The sequence below is a fragment of the Pogona vitticeps genome, chromosome 2 (genome assembly GCF_051106095.1).
Source record: "Pogona vitticeps strain Pit_001003342236 chromosome 2, PviZW2.1, whole genome shotgun sequence".
NCBI classification, from domain to species: Eukaryota; Metazoa; Chordata; class Lepidosauria; order Squamata; family Agamidae; genus Pogona; species Pogona vitticeps.
Window position 1 is genome coordinate 157,892,672 of NC_135784.1, and position 21,241 is coordinate 157,913,912.

The 21,241-nt window shown below is 40.9% G+C and overlaps 1 protein-coding gene across 4 annotated transcripts in view; it reads left to right on the forward strand.

Moving 5' to 3' along the window:
- The first annotated feature begins 4,061 nt into the window (after positions 1–4,061).
- RHOT1 (ras homolog family member T1) overlaps positions 4,062–21,241 on the forward strand; it is a 45,021-nt gene continuing 27,841 nt past the window's right edge. For 3 of the 4 annotated variants that reach the window (XM_020783566.3, XM_020783580.3, XM_020783588.3), the window contains exons 1-8: positions 4,062–4,247; positions 9,962–10,020; positions 10,354–10,435; positions 12,034–12,077; positions 14,834–14,887; positions 16,376–16,428; positions 17,687–17,795; positions 18,795–18,896. In XM_020783566.3, the coding sequence (XP_020639225.1) occupies positions 4,211–4,247; positions 9,962–10,020; positions 10,354–10,435; positions 12,034–12,077; positions 14,834–14,887; positions 16,376–16,428; positions 17,687–17,795; positions 18,795–18,896 (540 nt within the window). In that variant the 5' untranslated portion in view covers positions 4,062–4,210. Of the gene's footprint in view, positions 4,248–4,398; positions 4,503–9,961; positions 10,021–10,353; positions 10,436–12,033; positions 12,078–14,833; positions 14,888–16,375; positions 16,429–17,686; positions 17,796–18,794; positions 18,897–21,241 lie in introns of those variants that run through there. The other variant, XM_072990957.2, reaches the window with a different exon arrangement.

Sequence of the window (21,241 nt, forward strand, 5' to 3'; positions counted from 1 at the left end):
CCAGCTGAGCTGTTTTTTTGTTCAGTCACTAAAATTGCTTCAATAGCTCAATTCCAAACTATTGTGGGAGCGGGTAGTGGGTAGGAGCGAATGCCATCCCGAGCTGTCTGCGGGCAAAATAAAGTTCCCGCTGTGGCCCTCAGTGGCTGCTAGTCAGGTTGGCTGTGTATCACCTTCAGCACGAGAGTCAGGATCTCTCTGTATAGGAGTTGCTAGAGGGAGCAAGATGGGAGGGAACAATTGCATTCCTGTGCTGCTGGCAAACTCCATCAAAGCAACCGGGTGGACTATGATGTGGACAGAAGGTAGGGTTAGGTGAGCCTCTGGTCAGGGCTGTTTTTATATAACTTGTCTTTGTCATAAGGCAGATAAGTTTCTTTGACTTAGGTCACAGCTACATACCTGGTAAAAAAAGCAGATGGAATGCGAAACGATTTTCATCACATCACATGGCATAAGCCCTGCTGCATTTTAAAAGCACATCCTGGGCACAATATTTGGAATGGCAGCCAGTCTTCCTCTGTAGTCAGCTGGGTGAGAGGGCTTGTCTCAGAGGCGGGCTGGATGGCAGTGGCCGGGGAGTGCAGTGGTAGCAGCAATGGCCAGAGAGACCCCTGCTGCCAACATACTCCTTGGAGGTTGCTTTGCCATCTGGCTATGGGAAACACACACATTAAGACAGGACATTTGTCTCAAGCAGTTTCACTCCGGTTTGCTGATAAAAAGCTGTTGTTCTGTGCTGTCAAGTTGCCTCCATCTTATGGCGACTTTATGAATGAGCAATCTCAAAAATGGCCTGTATAGCCCTGTTCAGCTCTTGCAAACTCAAGCCTGTGGCTTCCTCTAGGGAGTCAAACCATCTCGTATTGGGCTTCCTCTTTTCCTGCTGCCTTCTGCATTTCCCAGCATTGCCTTTTTCAGAGAATTCTGACTTCTCATGTTGTGCCCAAAGCAGGACAGCCTCAATGCCAACATTTTTGCTTCCAGAGAGAGTTCGGGCTTGATTTGATCTAGGTCTCATTTGTTTGCCTTTTTAGCACTCCAGAGTATCCGCAAAGGTCTCCTTCAACACCGTATTTCAAACCAATTAATTTTTTCCTCTCAGCCAGGAGATATTTGCAATATGACCTTTGCAGGTTAACTGCAAACATGTAGCTTTTGCCTATATGGTCAAAAAAGCAAAGGTTGATGGAAAAGTATGATAACATTGCTCATATTATTATTATTTTTGTTTTTGTTTTTTGTTTTGGTTAGAAACAGGAGTCTTTGTCCCCCACAGATCACCACCATCATCATCTTCTTCTTTGAACTGTAGAGCTGGTAGAGACCATATGGATTACTGAGTCCAACCCCTGTCAAGGATGTTATTGTAGATAGTCAATGAAATACACCACAAGGAAGTAAGCGTCTATGTTAGAGAATGTCTCCGCATTTATGTTGTATGCAACATCTTTCTTTTTGGTTCCCTACCCTTGTATTTAGAATTTAGAGGCAAATTTAGTTCACTATCAAGTGTCACATGTTCACTGCCTTGATGTTTATCAGAGAAAGAATTTCAAAATAATACTTCTTAGGAAAATGGTAAATATGTGGATAATTTATGCTTTCTAAACTTACAAAAGGTAAATGTTCATGTTATCTATCTCTTTACCACTTTGCCTCTAAAAAGTATTTTAGATAACTGTGTTTCTAATACTACCTTTCTATTTCAAGAATGAAAGCTCAGTACCAGCTGACACAAATAGAAAATCATTATATACAAAAATAGCTAGCTATAGATATAAGACTGAGTCTTCTTCAGATGATGACCAGGACAATCTACATTCACAAGAAGTATCATACCAGAAAAAGGAGGTTGGGATCCAATTAGCAGCCCCCTCAATTAACAGGCAGGCGAAATGGAGGTAGGGCCAGGTAGGACCAAGATCCACTAGAAGATAATAGAAGCTTGACAACATCCCCACTTCCAAGAATGGACAGTCCAGTGTCTTGGAGCAGAGGACACAACAGTGTTAAAAGTCAAAGTCTCCAGGCTCAAAAGCCTGCAGTAAAATGAAGCTAGATGGAGGAGTTCCACATCCGGCTATCCCAGAATTGCCAAAGATTACAATTCTATCTGATTTTGGTGCCCACTGCAGAATTCTTCTTGTTTCTGCTGAAATCTCTGCTGAACAACCTAACTTGGTTATATCTGTACCTGTCACCTTGGAATATAAGTGATTTTCAGATTGACTGTTTGGCTCTGACATCTGACTGCTCTGTTCACACCCCATACAACTCTGTTCATGAAAAACTGCTCCATGTTTTGACTGGTCATACTGGCATTTGACTCCCCAGAACCCCTATCCACTAGCATTTAGAATCAGAGTTTGGAAGACACCACAGGGGCCATTGAGTCCAATCGCCTGCCATGCAGAAACTCCATCAAAGCACTTGCTGCCATCAAGCACAACAAAAGGGAACAAATATGTGGGATTCATCTCCATGTGCAGTCCTGTGTTCACTATCACAGCTTATGTATGCCAAAGGATAGTAAGAAATCTGAAGCCTTCAAAAAGCCTTTCAAGAGATGCTAAAGTCTAGAATGAGAAATGGATACAGAGATATTTGTGGATTGCTTCTTTTTATTTATATTTTGCATTTGGATATTCATACTTGTTTCTATAAATAATAATAACACTGCTCAAAAAACTTTTATTTTTTTTGCTTATTGAGGGATTCAAATAAATAAGTAGTCTGCTTTTCAGAGATGTGGCATCATAAATTGCTAATGAGACACATAAATCTAGAAAAATCAGATTATCGGAATTGAGGAAATTAAGCCAAGTGTGAGGTTCCTGACAATCAGCAGAAGAAAAATAGAAGTACTGTGGCATCTTTAAGACTAAGAAATTTATTTCAGAATGACATTTTGTCTTCCAGCACATGGTAAATAGTATCTGAGCCAGAGGTGGATGTATGGTATGCAAGGTGTGGGTACTGTATAGGATCAAGTGGATTGACAGCTGCATATTAATACCTGGTAATGAGGTTCCAGACTGGATAGCTCAGTGGTTTAGTTATCTGGCTGCAGAACCAGAGGCTGGGAGTTCAATTCCCCTCACTGTGCCTCCTGAGTGAAGAGCCAGCCTGTGTGGCCTTGGTAAGCTGCACAGTCCCAGAGCATCCCCCAGAAGGCAATGGGAAACCCATTTCTGAGTATTCTCTACATGGAAAACCCTGAAAAGGATTGCCATAAATCAGAAATGACTTGGTGGCACATGTTAATTATTAACGAGGCTCCAAGCTGATAACTGCACTATTAACACAATACTGAATGTCCAAAGTGAACCCCCGTGGGTTTCCATGACAACGCCCACATCAGAACCCAGGACGCCCAAGCCCACCATTCCATCCATTCCAGTCTACTGGCTGTAAACAGTTTTTATGTATACTTATATGCCCCCTTGTACGACGTCCTGTTTTTTTACATGCCTCTATATCCTTTTTTTTTATTTGGAAGGGTAAGGTGGGGGCCTCCACGTACCCCGCCCTTGCACGAGGCCCTCGCTCCCACTCCGCTACCAGGCGAACTCCAGTTGAGTTCACAGGGAACCCCGGCTGGGCGGCAGATGAGGCCGTTGGCCCGATTATCCAAAACGCCCCCGACCGGGAATTCCCGACTCCGCAGCCCCTGACTCCCTCATGTCACTTGGCCCTCCACCCACCCCGGATCCATTCACTTGTCCTCCATCTACAGTACTCGCCACCCTTTTTTTGCCCGCAACTGTTCTCCGACTCCACCCACAGGCTACCGAGAATCGGAAGTGCCCGATAGGCCCTTACAATGAACTTCCTTTTCCCTTAAGGCTTGTCTGCGCCAAGTTTCTCTGTGGTCCCGCCGTAGGGGGACGAGTCAAGTCGGGGCGTAACTCGGAAAATTAAAACATTCCTCGGGCTACCATAGATAGATATATCTAGAGCGGCTTGAAGACCTTTAACATCGCACCGGAAGTCCCCCTTCTAGGCGCATCTCTGTGGTCCGTGGAGGAAAGGTGGCGAACCAGGCGGGGTGGAGGGGAGAGCGCCGGCTGTTGGAGGCGGGGTGGCGCGAGCGCAGCAGGCCGAGGCGGCTTCCTCCCTCCTCCTCCTCCTCCTCCTCCCGCCACCCCAGCCCTGATGCGAGCGGGGCCCGGATTGCCGGGTCCAGAACGAAAAAAAGGAGCGGGCGATGAAGAAGGACGTGAGGATCCTGCTGGTGGGAGAACGTGAGTGATGAGAGGGCAAGGGGTTTGGGAAGGTCAAGGCAGGGGCGGCGGCAAGGGCGCGAGAGGAGGGGCAGACCCTCCGCCCAACCGCCGCCGCCGCCGCCTTACTCCCAGGAAAGCAACCGAGGAGGAGGAGAAGGAGGAAGAAGAAGGGATATGAAGGCGCGGCCGGCGGGCGGGCGGGCGAAGGAGGGGGATCCGTTACGGAGGTTGGGATACACGTGTCTTTTGTTTTCAAGGAAGGCGAGCCCCGAGGTAGGGGGTTGCTGGATCTGGGCGTTTGAGTGGGGGGGGGGAAGGCTTCGCAGCGGGGTCCCGATCAGGCGAAGGGAGGATCCGGGTGGCAGGGAAGAAGAAGAAGGGGAAGGGGTGAGGGAGCCCACCTGGCAACGGAAAAAGGCGGTGAGGAAAGGAGGTGTCAAGGAGAAGCAGCGAGGGAGGGGGCGGCGGCGGCAAAGTGTGTCCGGAAAGTTTTGTGGGACTTGGGCGGGAGGAAAGAAGAAGGTCGCTGGTGCAGAAGCCAAAGGAGGCTGGCTGGTGGTCTGCGGCCGTGGGAAAAAGCCCGCTGAGGAAGCCTGGCAGGACTGACTGACTGGCTGGCTGTTCAGGGGGAAGACGCCGAAGAAGGTCGCTGTTCTTCCGAGTAGGCCCTTTGGGACTGACTCCCTTTTCTAGCTTCGTTTGAGCTCCGACCTCTTCTTGAGTGGCTGCGAAGTGGAATATCGCAGTCCGGCCGCCCTCTTCCGTGCAAATGTATCTCTCAGCTCGTCTTGGTAATCTTGCTGCTACCCACCTTGAGTCAACCATGTCTTTATTGCTGGGAGCCATCCAGGCACTGGGAAGTTCTGCACAGAGATATGTAGGGGCCACGTTCCCTCAGCTAAAGATCAGCCATAGGAAAAAATTTGCTCCGTCTTGTCATTTGTTGCTTACTTTAAGCATCCTTGGCGTCACCTAGGTATTAAATGCAGACGTTGATACTTGGAAGAGAATCTTATACTGGACCAACAGCTGTAGGAAGGCCCTGGGATAGATAGAATTTACTTTCATGCAAGGTGTATGATTATATGCAAAAAGTCTTGTCTTTCACTGAGATAAAAACATGTTCTCTGCAAATAAAACATTACGAGAAAATGCTATTAACATAGACAGACAATCCATCTAGTCTTTTATGTCAGAGATTTTATATAATTATATGACATAAGACAAGGAAAAGTTCACTTTATTAGCTATTTTATCGTCTGAAGCTAGCTGTTTGTTGCTTATTTGATCTTTTGAGTTGTCTAATAATGGTATCACCTGCTCCTGCGCTTGTATTGTTTTGGAGACAAGGTGGCCTTTTCTGATTTTTTACTTCTCTTATTCCTGAGAGTCATACCTTGCATCCATGTTATTGCCTGCCTGTCATAAGATCTTAGGAGGAAATCTAAGTTTCTTACTCTCTAGTTTAAATATGATAGAACATCTCCTGCAAGTTGACAGTTTCATTTGCATGAATATTTATTACAGAACAAGCAATCCTGCATATTGTATTTTTCTCTGATGATTGTAGTGTTGAATGTGCTGCTTTTTGTACATAGTAGTGAGCCATATTGGGAAGATGATCAGGGTTAAATGGTGCGTGACTCTGGTTGTAACTTGCCAGAGTTGTTCAGCACATGAATGAATTTGGAATGTGTGATGCCATTAGATTTGTATGGTAACTGAAAATTTGGTTTAGGGATTCCTCTATAATACAGTTTTGCCTTGTGATTGCATTGCATAGCCACCTAGAGTGGTCGCAATGACCAGATAGGCAGGGTACAAATTAAATAAATAAATATGTGGGATTGCTGAGGGATTGAAAAGTTTGAGCACTGTTTTGATGGTATCTGCACAGGGTGGATTTGATTTAAATCAAATTGGTTTTTTTAAAAAAAACATTTATATCTATCCTTGTATCTGCATGTTATTTTACTCTTTAAATATTTCTTTCGAACTTTTTTTATGCTTGGTTTCTCTTTTCTCTCCCCATCTTTTCTTTCACCTTATTAATACAAGCTTTGTGGTTTGTAAGCATAATGATCAGACAATGTTACTCTTATTATTCTTGGAGATAAATTCTTTTTCTCCTAAAAAGACTGTAGGTCTTAAAAGATGGAGTGTAGACCTTGCGCTGGTAATTTATTAGTATTAATAGTGCTCCAAATGTTTGACTTGTTTGTCTTGCCGCTAAATGACTGATTGTATAAGGTGTTTGGTGAGCTTAATCTTCCTGGAAGACGTATAACAATACAGTAATTGTCTCTTAGCCCCACTGTGCTCACTTGTTTCTGGACACACACCTTAGTTATATCTTGGTTGGATTGCAGGTCTTTCTCTCAGTCTGACCAGTCTCTCAGATATTTTTGGTGGGGACACAGGAAAGGGCCTTCTCTGTCACTGCTCCCAGATCCTGGAACTTCCTCCCACAGGAGGCCCCATATTTTCTGTTCTTCTGCCTCCTTTCTGTTTAGGCAGGCTTTCTCTTAGTGACTGGCTGCCTAAGAGGGGTTTAAAACGGGATGGTTTGTATTTTTATTCTTTTTTAATCTGTATTAGTAATGTCTTTAACATCTTTAATATGATTAATTTTTAAATTTTTTTGTATAACTTAATTTATTTTAATTTTCATACTATCTATCTAACAAATCACTATGTACAACAAAAAAACTTACTGTTTTTAATTTTTATGAGAGGTCTTTGCTTGCGAGTACACTACAGTTTGGGAATAAAGTCATTACCCCTCAATTCCTGTTGTGCATAGATTTCCTTATGCAGTTCTTGATTGGGATACCATACTGCAGTACTTTAATTAAATAGGAGCAAGATTAACTTAAGGCCATCTGGGTATAGGATTACAGTAACAAGTCTTGAGAGAATGCTTTAGGTGCTGCCAGAAGGTACATGTACTGATGCTAGCGTTACGAATCCTGCTGGTTTTTAATAGAGTATCTGAAGACAGTACCTCATAGAATTAGTCTGTTATATTGAAGTTGTCTTCATCAGGATTCCTGTCATCTGCTCTGTTGAAGCTGGAACTAAAATAGCAGGCTTCTTATTTAGATGAGTATGTCACCTACTTTCTAAATTAAAGTAAAATCCAGAACATACACTGAAGGCACGAGCAATGCTATACCTGTTAATGCATGAAGGAATCCCAAATGTTGCAGTTATTTAACTTTTATATTCTGGAATATATTTAATTGTGGTGCACATGAAGCTTTTGTAAAATGAATAATGGCAGTCTTGCAGAGGTATAATCATCTGCGCTATATGTCTTCACTTTTGTGTCTTGCAGCTGGTTCTGACTGAACCAGTTTTGTCAGTTTCCATGATACCTCTGCATGGCACTCTATGGATTTTCATTACGTCTGATTCTTAGATACCAGTGTGGATCAATGTTCAGTTGGTTTTAGCCCCAAATTTATCTGTGGCAGCTGTAGATAGTAGGCCGTTGTGAAGCTGGTGCACTTTGTGGCACACCGTCTGTGTATTTTCAAGAACCTATTCTGGTATAATCCAGAAGAAACACAAAATGCAGGAGGCTGGATCTTCCAGTGGACCTGCTTCTGAGAATAGAAACAATTTTTGCATATTCGGAACTCTTTTGTTTGTACAAAACAGCTATTAAAGAATTTTTATAAGTTTTGCTACAGTACTAAGCATTCCTGGAGAGGGAATTTTAGTTTCAGCTAAAACTGAATCTGTCTCTTGCCCACCGACCCCTACATGGAGGGGTTGGTGGGCAAGAGACAGGCTGACCCCTGTTTCTGACCTGATTGTGTCCCAAATCATATTGCCTCACTGTTATAGGAAAGTTCTAGTTGCTCTGTTTCATGCAGGACAATCATATCTAGCAAGTGCCGTATGTTTATTTTTGACAGCCTTTCCTTTTGAATAGCCTAGAGGGTGTGGTGTGGTGGATAGAGTGACAGAGTAGGACTTGGAAGGCATGGGTTTAAATCTCTGCTCTGCCATTAAAACTCACTGGGGGAGTGGAACTGATAAAACCACTCTTCAGATGTCTCACTTACCTTGAAAGCCCTATTATGGTTGTTATAAAGGCTTTTCTGATTTGGTGGCACATAACAGCTGCTTACCTTGTTATTTTGAAAATAGCCACAGGTTTTCACTAATTGTGCTAGAGAGATTAAAATATATATTGCTATTGGGGAGGTGGCTTGTTAAATAAGCAGCTGCATGTTGCAGTTTCTTGCCCTTTGCATATTGCTGGATTTTGCTGAAATAGCGTTTTTGGAAAAACGTAAGTATTGCCATTATATTAAAGAGCAGGTGGGCTAATGTTAGATGATGGCCTGTAATCGGCCAATGGGAATTCAGCAGAAATGGTGTCACAGTCAGCAGCAGATAGCTGCTAACTAAATACCTTTTCCATTTTGGGGTGTTTGTGTGACTTCATCTCATTGTGGTGAATCACACACACAGAGCAGTGCAAAACAGGAATTCTTTAATTAGCAACGATCAGACACTGACACTGACATCCTTCTTATTGCGCATGAAGAACTTTGTAACAAGGTACAGTACTGGCTATAGTGAACCCATAATGCACGGTGAGTGAGTGAGTATAGATAATCCAAAGGACCATTAGGTAAAGGCTCCCCTTGACATTTAGTCCAGTCGTGTTCGACTCTACGGTGCGGTGCTCATCCCCATTTCCAAGCTGTAGAGCCAGAGTTGTCTGAAGACAGTTTCCGTGGTCACGTGGCCAGCACGACTAGACACAGAACGCCGTTATCTTCCCATCGAGGTGGTACTTATTTATCTACTCGCATTTACATGCTTTCAAACTGTTAGGTTGGCAGGAGCTGGGACAAGCGACGGGAGCTCACTCTGTTGCCCTAAGTACTTCCCAGAGGGTTAAATAACCCTGTTGAATTGGTTAGGCTGTAGTGAAGGCAGAAGTAGAGGATTTCTCAGCAGTACCAAGTAGCTGCTCCTTCCTGATTTTCTGGGACATCCCTTTTCTGTACACCACAGCCTATCCCACTTAGAGAGGTTCCTCATACCTCTGTGTTGCATTGGGGCATGGGACAATGGAGCTTAGTAATTTTCTGTCAATCCATTTGAACATACCTAAATTTGTATTCAGCCTAGGATACAGGTAGTGCTGAAAGAAATTTCTCTTTAAATATGGAGTATACTGTTAGTTCCAGGATATGTGTACCACTTGTCTTTGAGAAACAAGGAGGGAAAATGGCCCTGTATCCTATTACTGAAGATACATTGGCGAAGTTTGGTCATGGACATAACTAGAGAGGTTATGTCCATGCCTGCTACCTTATCTTTGAATCAAGAAGTCATAGATCTTTGCTTGAAGCAGGGCTTCTACACAGTTCATTACTAATTTGCTGCTTTTATATAGATTTAGGAGATCCAGTATAGTGTAGTGGATGGAGTGATGGACTAGGATTCAAGAATTCTAGTTTAGGAACCTCACTGAGGCAGTGGGACTGGTAAAACCACTCCTTAGGTAGCTGACTTACCTTGAAAGCTCTATTCAAGTCACTGAAAGTTGGATGCAATGTGAGAGCATAGAAAGAAGAACTACAGATTTACTGCAAATTACCAGCAAATACACCTGATTTCCCACTGGCCAGCATGACATCTGATAAATAAATGTTCTGGCTATAGAAATCCTATTCTAATTCATATGTGTGCATTCAATTTCACAGCCAGAGTTGGGAAAACATCGCTTATTATGTCTCTTGTCAGTGAAGAATTTCCAGAAGAGGTAAATTTTCATGATCTTTTAATGATTTCTATTAGGAAAAGTATCGATTGTTTTTAAAGCCCTCTAAAAATTTTAAGTAGAAAAATCATAGAAGGGTAACCTCAAAATCTATAATGAAGCAGTGTTTTTTTGAAATGTATATTTAGTGTTTTCTTTCTCTTGGAGAAAGCTTGCAATAGCTATTAAAAACTTGAAAGGTTTTTAATTAATCACAAGTTTGAGTTAAGCTACCAGATACAAAATCGTCTGTATCTCATCTGCAAGTCATCAAGCAGCCGTAAGTTTTGTTGACATTTAACTGGTTTCAAGGATATTCCTTTTTCATGCATCAAGGTTCCTCCAAGGGCAGAAGAAATCACCATCCCAGCTGATGTTACTCCTGAGAGAGTGCCAACCCATATAGTGGACTATTCAGGTAATTAATTTATTGCTTTTTCAGATTCATAATCAGGGGGTGGATACAGTCTGATCACATCTTTTCAAGGGAGTGAACATGTATGCAAATGATAATCCAGTAGAGAATCTCCTTGGCAGTTCTCAGTTAGCAACTGAGATTATTAGAATGACTCCTGGGTTGCACATCGAAGTTCAAGCTCCATCCCGGTACTTCATTTTCAAGCAGGCTAGAATTCCATTGCGAGACCTGCATCATCAGCCCAGATCTGCATGGAAGAGTAATTTGAGTTTAAACCATTCTCATAGTATCTGCTTATATATATAAAAAAACTTCTCCCTCAAGTTCTCCCTTAAAAATCAGGGCGTTGGACTGAAGGATGGATTGTATGTGTAAGGGAGAGTCATAAATCATTGTTCAAGCCCATCTTCCATCCCTCTACTTGTTTTTCAAGAGTCTAGGAGTGAAGGCTTCTGAAACACTGCACAGTCCTGGTGCAGACATTCCTACGTGAGGTGTTATGCAGGAGAAAGCATCTTAGAAATAGCTCCAGAGCCCTTGCTGGGGGACTTCCGTTTTGTGACATTCTTTTCTCCTGACAGCATGATGTTTTTTTTATTCCCCTCTGAATTAGTTGCAGAATAATGGGACTTCCTGTGGGAGCAGAAGGCTGAATCAGATGTAACCAAGCATTTTTCTAGATTGTTGGACAAACAATCTTACAGGCAGAAAGTACACACATCTTCGTTTTTAAAATGAGCTCGTAATCATCTTTATGGCCAAGGTTCAGGTTTTGAGTGCTCTTACTTATGTCACCAGAATGGCCTTACTGGTACAAAAGAGGAAGATACCTGCAGGGCTGAAGGTACTCCAAGGTTCACAGAAGGTAAAGGGGGAAGCCTTCCAAAATTGCACCAGTGAGAGCTGAGCATGCTTGGTGACCATGATTTCTGACTGACGATTTGGGGAATAGAAAACCAAGGATGGTGAGAAACAGAATTAGCTAGAGGAGGGCATGGCTAATGGAATTAGACAACGAGCAGAGTACAGTATCCTATATATTGATTGCAACACTTTGTTGAAAGACCAGTTTGTTTTTAATAATAGCAAAAATCCACCGACACTCCAAGACTGTAGACAACAAAGAGTCTTACGGTGCCTTAAAGACTAGCAAGTTTTATTCATCATAACCTTTTAAGGACTGTAGTCTATTTCGCCTTGTTTCATATTGAAGGCTTGTTAGTTTTTATGGTGCATAACTTTTTTTCCCCTGTAGCATACTGTTACCCATTTGAAAAATCTGTGGTGTGCTTTCTTGGAACAGTCTTGGTTTTGTGCTCTTGTGCTGCTAATGCATCTGTAATTTACTGTATTATTGGGCATCTGTGCATGATTGCAACCAGAACCTTATTAACCAATAGCAGTTTGCCACTAGGAGTTTTGCAGTTTCCCTTATGCAAGTGTAAATCATCAGTAGGGTTCTGGTTGATGCAGTTTTAGCTGAAAGTTTTGATTAAGATCTATAAGTCTCCCTTATTTTATTTTCTAAATTTCCTTGATGGGACTTCCTTTCATAGTTCAAGTGGTAAATAAGTGTGAACTCCTTTTGTTTCTTGCAGAGTCTGAGCAAAGTGACGAACAACTCCATCATGAAATATCCCAAGTGAGTGGCATGTATCTTTTGCTCTGGAATATTTTATTTAATACTTGTTTTCTAAAATGTAGGCACTGTGGTTTAAGGGCATATGTTGGTCACACTGTGGTCACACATCCACTTGCATAGCTGAGACATGCCCTGGCACCTTATCAGTTAGACAACATGTTAAGCAAACCTTACCTGAACATCAATAAGATTCTGGCCCTTTGTGTCTGAAAGCAGTTGGTATCATTTAAGGAAAGTTAGGCTTGTTTGCCTTTCCTCAAAGTCATTCGGGATAAAGTAATCTGAATTAATGTATACAGATGTGCCTTGACTTACAAACGCCTTGACCTACGAACGTTTGAGTTACGAACAGCTCCATTCACAAAATCTTGCTTTGACTTGTGAATGGAGCTTTGATTTACGAACAGAAAAAAGGCTGGGGAAAAGGGAGGGAAATTCAAATCGCTAACTGTAGGTGGCGACGAGGCTGCTTTGTAGCTCTTTCGACCAGCAGTTAGAGAGTGTGCGATCCGAGGAGGCTGCCTGCTAAGGTAAGGTGTTGCGTTATACTTTTAAAAAACTGTTCTGGGTATTTTTGCAGCGTGATTTTCGGCTTGGGGGGTTATATTTCTGTGCTGTGATGGGTCTTGGGGGGGTATTTGCTTTTTGGTTCCCCCCCATTTCCAGTGGGGCGTTGGTTCCTTTTTGGAGTGTTTTTTCCCATTTCTGATGGGTCATGGGGAATTTGTTTGTTTTTTGTCCCCCCCCCATTTCCGATGGGTCTTGGGGGGTTGGTTGCTTTTTGGGTGTTTTCTCCCATTTTTGATATGTCTTGCATGCTTTTTGCTTTGTTCTCTTTGCATTTCTAATCTGCTCTGCTTATTTTTGCAATGGTTCATGCATGCTTCCCTTGCTTTTTTGTTTTGTTCTCTTTGCATTTCTAATCTGCTCTGTTTTTGCAATGGTTTGTTTGTACATGCTTCCCTTGCTTTTTTGCTTTGTTCTGCATTTCTGATCTGCTTCCTTTGTTTTTGCAATGGTTCATGCATGCTTCCCTTGCTTTTTTGCTTTGTTCTCTTTGCATCTATAATCTGCTCCATTTGTGTTCTGTGCTTTTGCATGCTTCCCTTGCAAAGCAGAAAAGTTTTTGCAAGGGTCTGTGCTGGCTTGGTTTAAAATGTGTGAGTTTAAAATGTATTGGATTAGCATGTGTTTTAGACTCCAAACTCTCTCCCTACCTCATTGTCTTCTCTGTCTCCCTCCTTTCCTGCCCTAAATCATCTTAAGTTAAAAAAAGAAAAATTCTCCCCCTAGTAGTAGAGGACAGATTAAACCGGTTTTGCATTAGTTCCTATGGGAATGAATGCTTTGACTTACAAACCGTGCCTTGACATAAGAACAAAAAACAGCCAGAACGGATTAATCAGGTTTCAATGCATTCCTGTGGGAAATGCTGCTTTGACTTAAGAACACAATTCCAATACGGATTAAGTTTGTAAGTCAAGGCACCGCAGTACATAACACAGATGTTTTAAACTGGCATAGTGGAGTTGAGGATACTCATTGTGTTATAATGGGCTGGGTTGGAATTCCAGGTTACCTGAGTGACCATGACCATTGGCCATGGAAACTCAGAGGGGTGGGGTTGGTGGTTGGTAGAACTGCTAAAACCGATCCTTAAATGTCTCATTTATCTTGAAACCCCTATTAAGGTCTGACTTTGCAGCAAATAATGTAACAAGCATGATGATTTTTATTTTCCAAAGGTGATAAGTTCTGGTTACAAAAAACCCCCTAGTTATCCAGCATATTGTTGGCCTGGAAATTGGCCTCCTTCACTCTCCCTAGCCATTATACTACAAACTAAAATGCCATAATTGATGGTAGTCAAAAGAACTGTTCTAATTTCTACAAGCTAGAATAGTGCAAGAAGCAGTTTTTAGCAAAATACATCTTGTTTTTGATTCAAAATCAGCCTCTTTGTTTGGATGTTATCAAGCAGAACTCTAGTAGAATAGAGATTTGTTTGCCCCAAAGCTAGTCCTAAGTATTCTTGGGGGCCTTCTAGAATGATTTGGGATTTGAAATGAAAAACTACTCCGAAATCCTGTTGCTTAGCACAAAAAAAAATCATAACTTTCAATCTATTTCTCACCAGCAGATAGAGTTCCTGCTGTGATTCTCAGGGATACATACACATGTCTGCTTAATGCACGTGTGCACCTCCATAGTGAGGACTTTTCATTTGCTGGTTAGAAACAGATTTTCCTATGCTAAGCACAGGATTTCAACCATTCCTGTACTGAATTCAAGCCAATAGGAGAAGCAGCTGGTCTTCCAAACCAGAGGTTGACAGTGAAATAACAGGGCTTGTTTGCTAGGCAATCATTTTTGATAAATCTTCATGCTTTATGTGAACAAAAAGTTTTGTTTCTTGGTAATTAACAATTCTAAGAAGCACATTGATTGTAGAATTGTAAACAACACTGTAATGTCATATTTCAGCCTGTTCTGTAATTCTTTGAAGTATATACAACCTGAACGAAAGATTGTATGCTTTTTTATGTTTTGAAGGAAATTCATGTTTAAATGTTTTTTTTTTAATTTTATGCATTTCCTTTGTTGATTCTAGTTTTGGGCTGATCAGCATCCATAGGCCATTGGGCTCATAATGCAACTGTATAATTTTCTGATCACTCATAATGTATGTTAGGGTAAGACATGTTTTCTTAGGGCAGCTTTAAAGTCATAACCCAATTGTTTCTTCTCTGTTCCAGGCGAATGTAATTTGCATAGTCTATGCAGTTAACAACAAGAATTCAATTGATAAGGTATGAATAAACCACATATTGTATTACATCTGGTTTAATAATATAGCATATATTTTGCCTTTGAATGCACAGATTGGCTTTCAGATCCTTAGATTCCTATCTGAAAATATTTTGGTTATTGAGTAGTAATTTATCTGTTGGCATAAAATTCCTCTTATCACTTTCAAATCATCTTCATTCATCTTCTAGTTGAAAAGCAACTTGATTTTTGCTTCCATCTCTCTAGACTGTACTCACAGGTAATGACAAGAATAGCTAGGCTTTCTGTTACTAGATGGTCTTTGTACTGTAGATATGGAGATAGACATGTTGGTATTTGCACATCATACTGTTATTACAGATAGTCTGTAGGGGGGAACATGCATGCTGTTGATCTATCATGTGGCTGCTAGAGCATCCAATCTGTTGCCACTGCAGGTCTAGTTGCTTGATGATGAAGGTACTTAATGTGGATTGTACAGTGGTGCCTTGCATTACGATGTTAATTCGTTCCAGCGAAATCGCTGTAGAACGAAAACGTCGTAATGCGAAAATAAAAAGCCCATGGAAACGCATTGAAACCCCTTCAATGAGTTCCAGTGGGCTGGAAACTCACCATCCAGCGAAGATCCTCCATAGGGTGGCCATTTTCGGTGGCTGTCTTGTGAGGAATTTGTCCCAGAAAACAGCGGGGAGCCATTTTATTTACCTGGCGGCCATTTTGAAACCGCCAATCAACTGGAGGAAAATCGTCATTTTGCAAAGATCGGTTCCCGAAGCAGGGAACCGATCATCACAAAGCGAAAAAACCCCATTCAGACCATCATTTTGCAATTGCAATTGCAAGAAGATCATCGGAATGCGGGGCAATCATAAAGCAAGGCGCCACTGTACCCATTCATACCCATTTGAGATAGATGTCCTAATAATCAGCGAGTAACAAGCATCAATGTATTTTATATTAAATGATCCTTCAAAATGCCTTTTCTCTTCTGCTTACTATGTGACCTGCTTGAGTTGGGCTTCCTTTGTTCATTACTTGCCCATGAGAATCCTATGGCACACAGAGGCCTGCTTGATGGCTGTATGGGAGGAATTTGCTTATCTGTTGTTCCCACGCTGGTGAATACACACCCTTCAGAGTTGCAATCAGTTCCTGCTCTTATTGCTGATGCAAAGAATGGAGATAGCTCTTCAGCTGGACTTTTTAAGCCATTTTAATGTTTATTAATTATTGCAATCATGTGAATAGTTGTTAACCATGTTGGGCCGAGTCTTTTTAGTACAGCAAGAAAATAAAATGGGATTAAAATTTTAATTAAAGGGGTGCTTACCTGATTTCTGTATACTCATTGTACAATTGGCTGGGTGGTGCTCATAATTCTGTACACCTTCGATTCAAAAGTGCTTCTACATTTGCAACACAGGGTAGCAGGGCATAAGCATTCATTCTAGTTGAATGGAAGGAAGCACCTCAACAACTTCATTAATGGTTTCTTATTGCTTTAGGTAACAAGTCGGTGGATTCCTCTCATCAATGAAAGAACAGACAAAGATAGCAGGTATGTGTAAAATAATGTAGACAGAGTAAACACAGCACTGAAGAAGCTATTAAAGCTCTGTTGAAAAATACATTCAGTGTCAAGGAAGTTCTGATTCATTTATGAGCTACTCACTATGGACACACCCACATCCTTTATTATTTGTGTAATTGTTTCAGTAATTATGAACATAATACTTCATGGTCTGTGATGAGTTTCTGTGTTCTGACAATTATTCTTTATCAATGGGGAATAGGGCCTCATGTCAGTGTGTGTGTCTAGATTCCAGATCTGTTTGAATCCAAATTATTGAAAATTTATGCTGCCTGGAAAATAGTACTGGAAGCTAAAATTACAGTTTTATTTCAGATGAAGGTTGGTGACAAACTGCAGAATTATTTTGTGCAAATTCTGCTATTGCTTGGCTTAAATTAGACCCAATATGATGTATTGAGATGAAAATTTTGCTGATTTACACATCTTGTTTTGTAAAAAGCAGCTTAACTTTCTTTAAAACTAAATGTTTAAGTTGACCCTGTTGGTATGAAAGAAGCAACCATTTAGCCCTGAGAATATGCATAATATATTGAGTACTTTGTAATGAATTTATAATGTGTGTTTATATACAAGAGGTTCCTAAAAATGCTGCATTGTTATAAATAATTTTATACAGAATTAATATTTCAAAACATAGATCAGAATTCTCTGTACTGAGGCCTCTTCTTGTAAGAAATTTTAACTAATGACAATGGGATGTTTTCCAAAGAGTATGACTTGTATTTGGCAATCATTCTACAGTAGTACCTCAGTTTACGAAATTAATCTATCATCTGGGACGTTATGTAATGCGGAAATTATGTAAACCGGAACACGGATTGCCATAGCAATGGTGGTGGCACTAGAAACCTCCAGGCGCGATGCGTCCTTTTCCTACAGTGAAAAAAACCTGTCAAAATGTAAACCAAGGCATTATTTCTTACGAATTTCGGCTCATAAACTGAGGCGTACGTAAACTGAGGTACTCCTGTAATTTGAAGTGGCTATCTATCTAATTGGTTATTAATTGCAAGGTGAAAAGAAAGCTAAATGTTTGTTTTTACATATTTGCTTTGGAGGAAAATTCATCTTGTCTCCTTCACTTGCTCCTTTTCATAAAATCGATCCCAAAACTGCTAATGTAACAGATCAGCAGATGATAATAGCAATAATGTGATATTGGATTATAGGGTTTTTTGGTGTTTTTTTTTAATTACTAAATACTCTCTCAATTGAATTCTAGGCTGCCTCTTATTCTGGTTGGGAATAAATCAGATTTGGTTGAATACAGTAGTATGGAGACCATCCTTCCCATCATGAACCAACATACAGAGATAGAAACTTGTGTAGAGGTAAGTGCTGACCTCTGAAGATGCCGGCCACAGAGACTGGCAAAACATTAGGAAGAACAACCTTCAGAACATGGCCAAAGAGCCCGAAAAACCCACAACAACCATAAAATATTTCTCTTAGCGTTTGTCATGGTACAGTGGGAGTTACACTGCTGATGTCATGGCAAGAGCAAAGCTAGGTTAGCTCCAGTCACAAACTCTGATCTGTGAAGGAGCAGCCGCCAAGAGCTTCCCTGCATCCTCACAGAGAACTCGGCCCCAGGTGCCAGTTTCCCTGCAACTTCTTGTGGAATTGAGAGGAGGGCAGTCTCCCTTTGGCCAGCCTCTGGAAGAATAAGGAGTTTTTTCAACCAAGCAGTGCAGGCATGGAAGATACATCTGCTCAGTATAAATGCCTGCTTCCAACTTATCATGGCCTTGTCAGACTCCTCTGTAGTTCCTGCCACTCCTCTTTCCTTTTGCTTCTTATCTTTCGACTAGAAAGCAGGAAGGGGGTTCCTGAGTCTTATTTCTTGATGGGAACTGTTTTGGCAAATAACATTTGTGCTGAGTTAGGATTAAAATAAATCACATGAAATAATACTGATACATATAATGAAGTGCCTTGAATTGCCCATGTATCTCCACTGACTCATTTTTATTTTATTCACTACTTTTACATATTTGTAACCTTTTCTCCAATATAAATTAACATTTTAAGTAGCCTAAAAGAAGATCTGATTGCAGTTTAAAACAAGAAATACAATAATAACTTCATGATAGCGGTAGGTTAAACTGCTAAACATTTAACACTGTGAAGGAAGCATAAAAATGCACAAGATAAAGAGTTAAAAACCATTTACTTGGGGGGTGGAATGGAGTCTCATCAAAATGCTGCTCCTAAGAAAATCTAGTACTGTACTGAAATCCTTGTGCAAAACTATCAGTCTAAAACCTGTGTGCTAAATGTTTTTTTTATCAAAGCTTTCAAAATTGCTCACAGTTTCATTATCTCCACAGTGCTCAGCCAAGAACTTGAAGAATATATCTGAACTGTTTTATTATGCACAGAAAGCTGTTCTACATCCTACAGGACCTCTATATTGTCCAGAGGAAAAAGAGGTATTGAACCCTATAAATGGTTCTTGCTGATAATTCTCAAATTGTGTACTAGCAGGGTGTCTTCTGGTCAAAAAGAGTGCTTTTGGTACTCAGACTACATTTTCTGGCCTTGAAATGTGATAAGTTAAAGTACTTTCTCTTATTTGGGGTTCTCAAATATTTGCTGTTTTTATTTGGTTAATGGCTGCTATGCATCTGAAATATGCTGAGCGTGCTTTGGACGCCATTATTCCAGGAACAAAGTAAGGTACATGTGGTGGTAGAAGCTGGGTGGGCCATGGTAAGAAAACAAGAGTTGAACTTCCCAGGGTTTTTCCCTGCTTCTCTTCCTTTTCTTGGTCAGGGTTGTCATGGGAGCTATCCTTCTGGTATTAGCGGTTATGTTGGTCTACTGACCATCTTCTGCCTAGCGTTCTCTTTCCTGAGCTCGCAGTGAGTAAGACCTCAGACTAGTTGTTTTGTTTTCCCCTGGCTGTTGCAGCTCAGGAATTCCTGGCAGGTCATCATCTTCATTTGCTATGATTGCTTGTCTTGTGCAGAATGAAGATGTTTGGGGAGATTATTACCTTGATGGATTCATTACCTTATGAGTTTAGATCTGGAGTGGACAACGTGATCCCTGATGGGATTGCAGAGGGCCACATTTTTCCTGTGACCCAACCCATGCCAGGTTTTTTAAAACTAACCAACTGAGGCCTATTATTACACCTTTGAGGGGATGAGCCATGCTCTCCTTAACTTGAAATGACCCTGTGTAATACTACTTAGAATCCATTTTAAGGGCTACTTAGTAAAGAGGTTTTCCTTCATCAGAATGTCTACACATTTCCAGTTACTGTTATCTTTTAATGGCAAGAGTCCTGTTGCATGTTGGTCTCAAGAAAGGGTTGAGAGATACAGTGTGCCTAGTTTGCAAAACAATTTGTGGATAAAAGTCAAGGTATCTATTTTGACTTGGAGCTTCTTATGTGCTACCAAATCACGTCCAACTTATAGCAATCCTGTGAAGTAATAACTTCCCAAAGTTCCTGTCAATAATGGTGCTGCCTGGGTCTTGCGAGCTCAAGGCTGTGGCTTTTTTTGGTTGTTGAGTCAGTCTGTCTCAGTTAGGTTGACCTGCTTTCCTATTGCCTTCCAGTTTTCTAATTAGTCTTCTCAAATTATTAAAATACAGTAGTGTCAGTTTAGTTGTTTTAGTTTGTAAAAATTTAAGCTTGTCTTGATCTAGAAACCACTTTTCTGTGGTCCGTAGTATCTGTAAAACTGTTCTCCAACACAACATTTCAAATCAATCTGCTTTTCTAACACACCAGTTTTATGGGGAGTCTGAAAGCTGCAGCTAGTTCCAAAAATGTAATTATGAGGGTTTGCACTGCCAATGTTGTGTCAATTGATTTGGTTCCCCATTTGTTTCTGGACCTAATTCAAAGTGAGGGTTTCTGGATTGCCTTCTCATATGAGAGCGTGCCTGCTTACTTGTCAACTGAGCACCTGATCTGTATCCTCCTTTCACCACCATGGGTGGTGTATGTATGAAAGAGAAGGAGTTTTGAGCCATTGCATTTAAGTTCTACTTCCTGTATCTCAGGCCTGTTACTCTTTCAGAAGGCATTTATTTAAGTGGAGGCTTCATTTCATGCCATTTTTTTCTTACTAGGTTTTTGCTGTGTCGCCTTTCTCTCCTGCCTGTTTTGATTAGTATTTTGTTGTGCTGATTGGTTTTATCCTGATTTTCTTGGAAATTGAATGCTTGTACTGTAAATCAGAGGGGTGAATCATATTTTAGAATAAAGAAAGTTAACTATTATTTGTTCATCTGGTCCGCAATAATATTCCATGGATTCTGGAAGTTTCACTTGGTGAACTCCTTTCTCTTTAAACAGACTACAAATTAGAATAATCTTACACTGACGTCAGGGTAGAGTCTATAAGATATCACTTGGTTTTTGTATTACAAGCTTCTGGTTGTGTGGTCAGAGACCTTGGGCTTGAAATTTCTCATTTACGCATGTAATTGGTGTCACTAGTTCCCTCTCTACCACGAAGTGATAAAGCAAATCTCAAGGAAGAAACAGTTTGAGAGCAATAGTTAGCTTTCTTGCTCAAAGTTTCAACCAAGAAAATGTCATATGTGAGATGAAATGATTTTCCATAGTGATCTTTTTCAGTGCCAAAGGCTAAAGTTAAACATTTCTGCTTTCTGGTTTTACTCTTAAGAAATCTCATGAAACCATTCAGATAATGAATAAAAAGTGTAAAGCAGATGGGTTTCTGAACCTGTGAAGCATTCTTCCTGGTAATAAATTCTGAAAAGCACTGTCATTCTTGTTAAAACTTAAACTAGA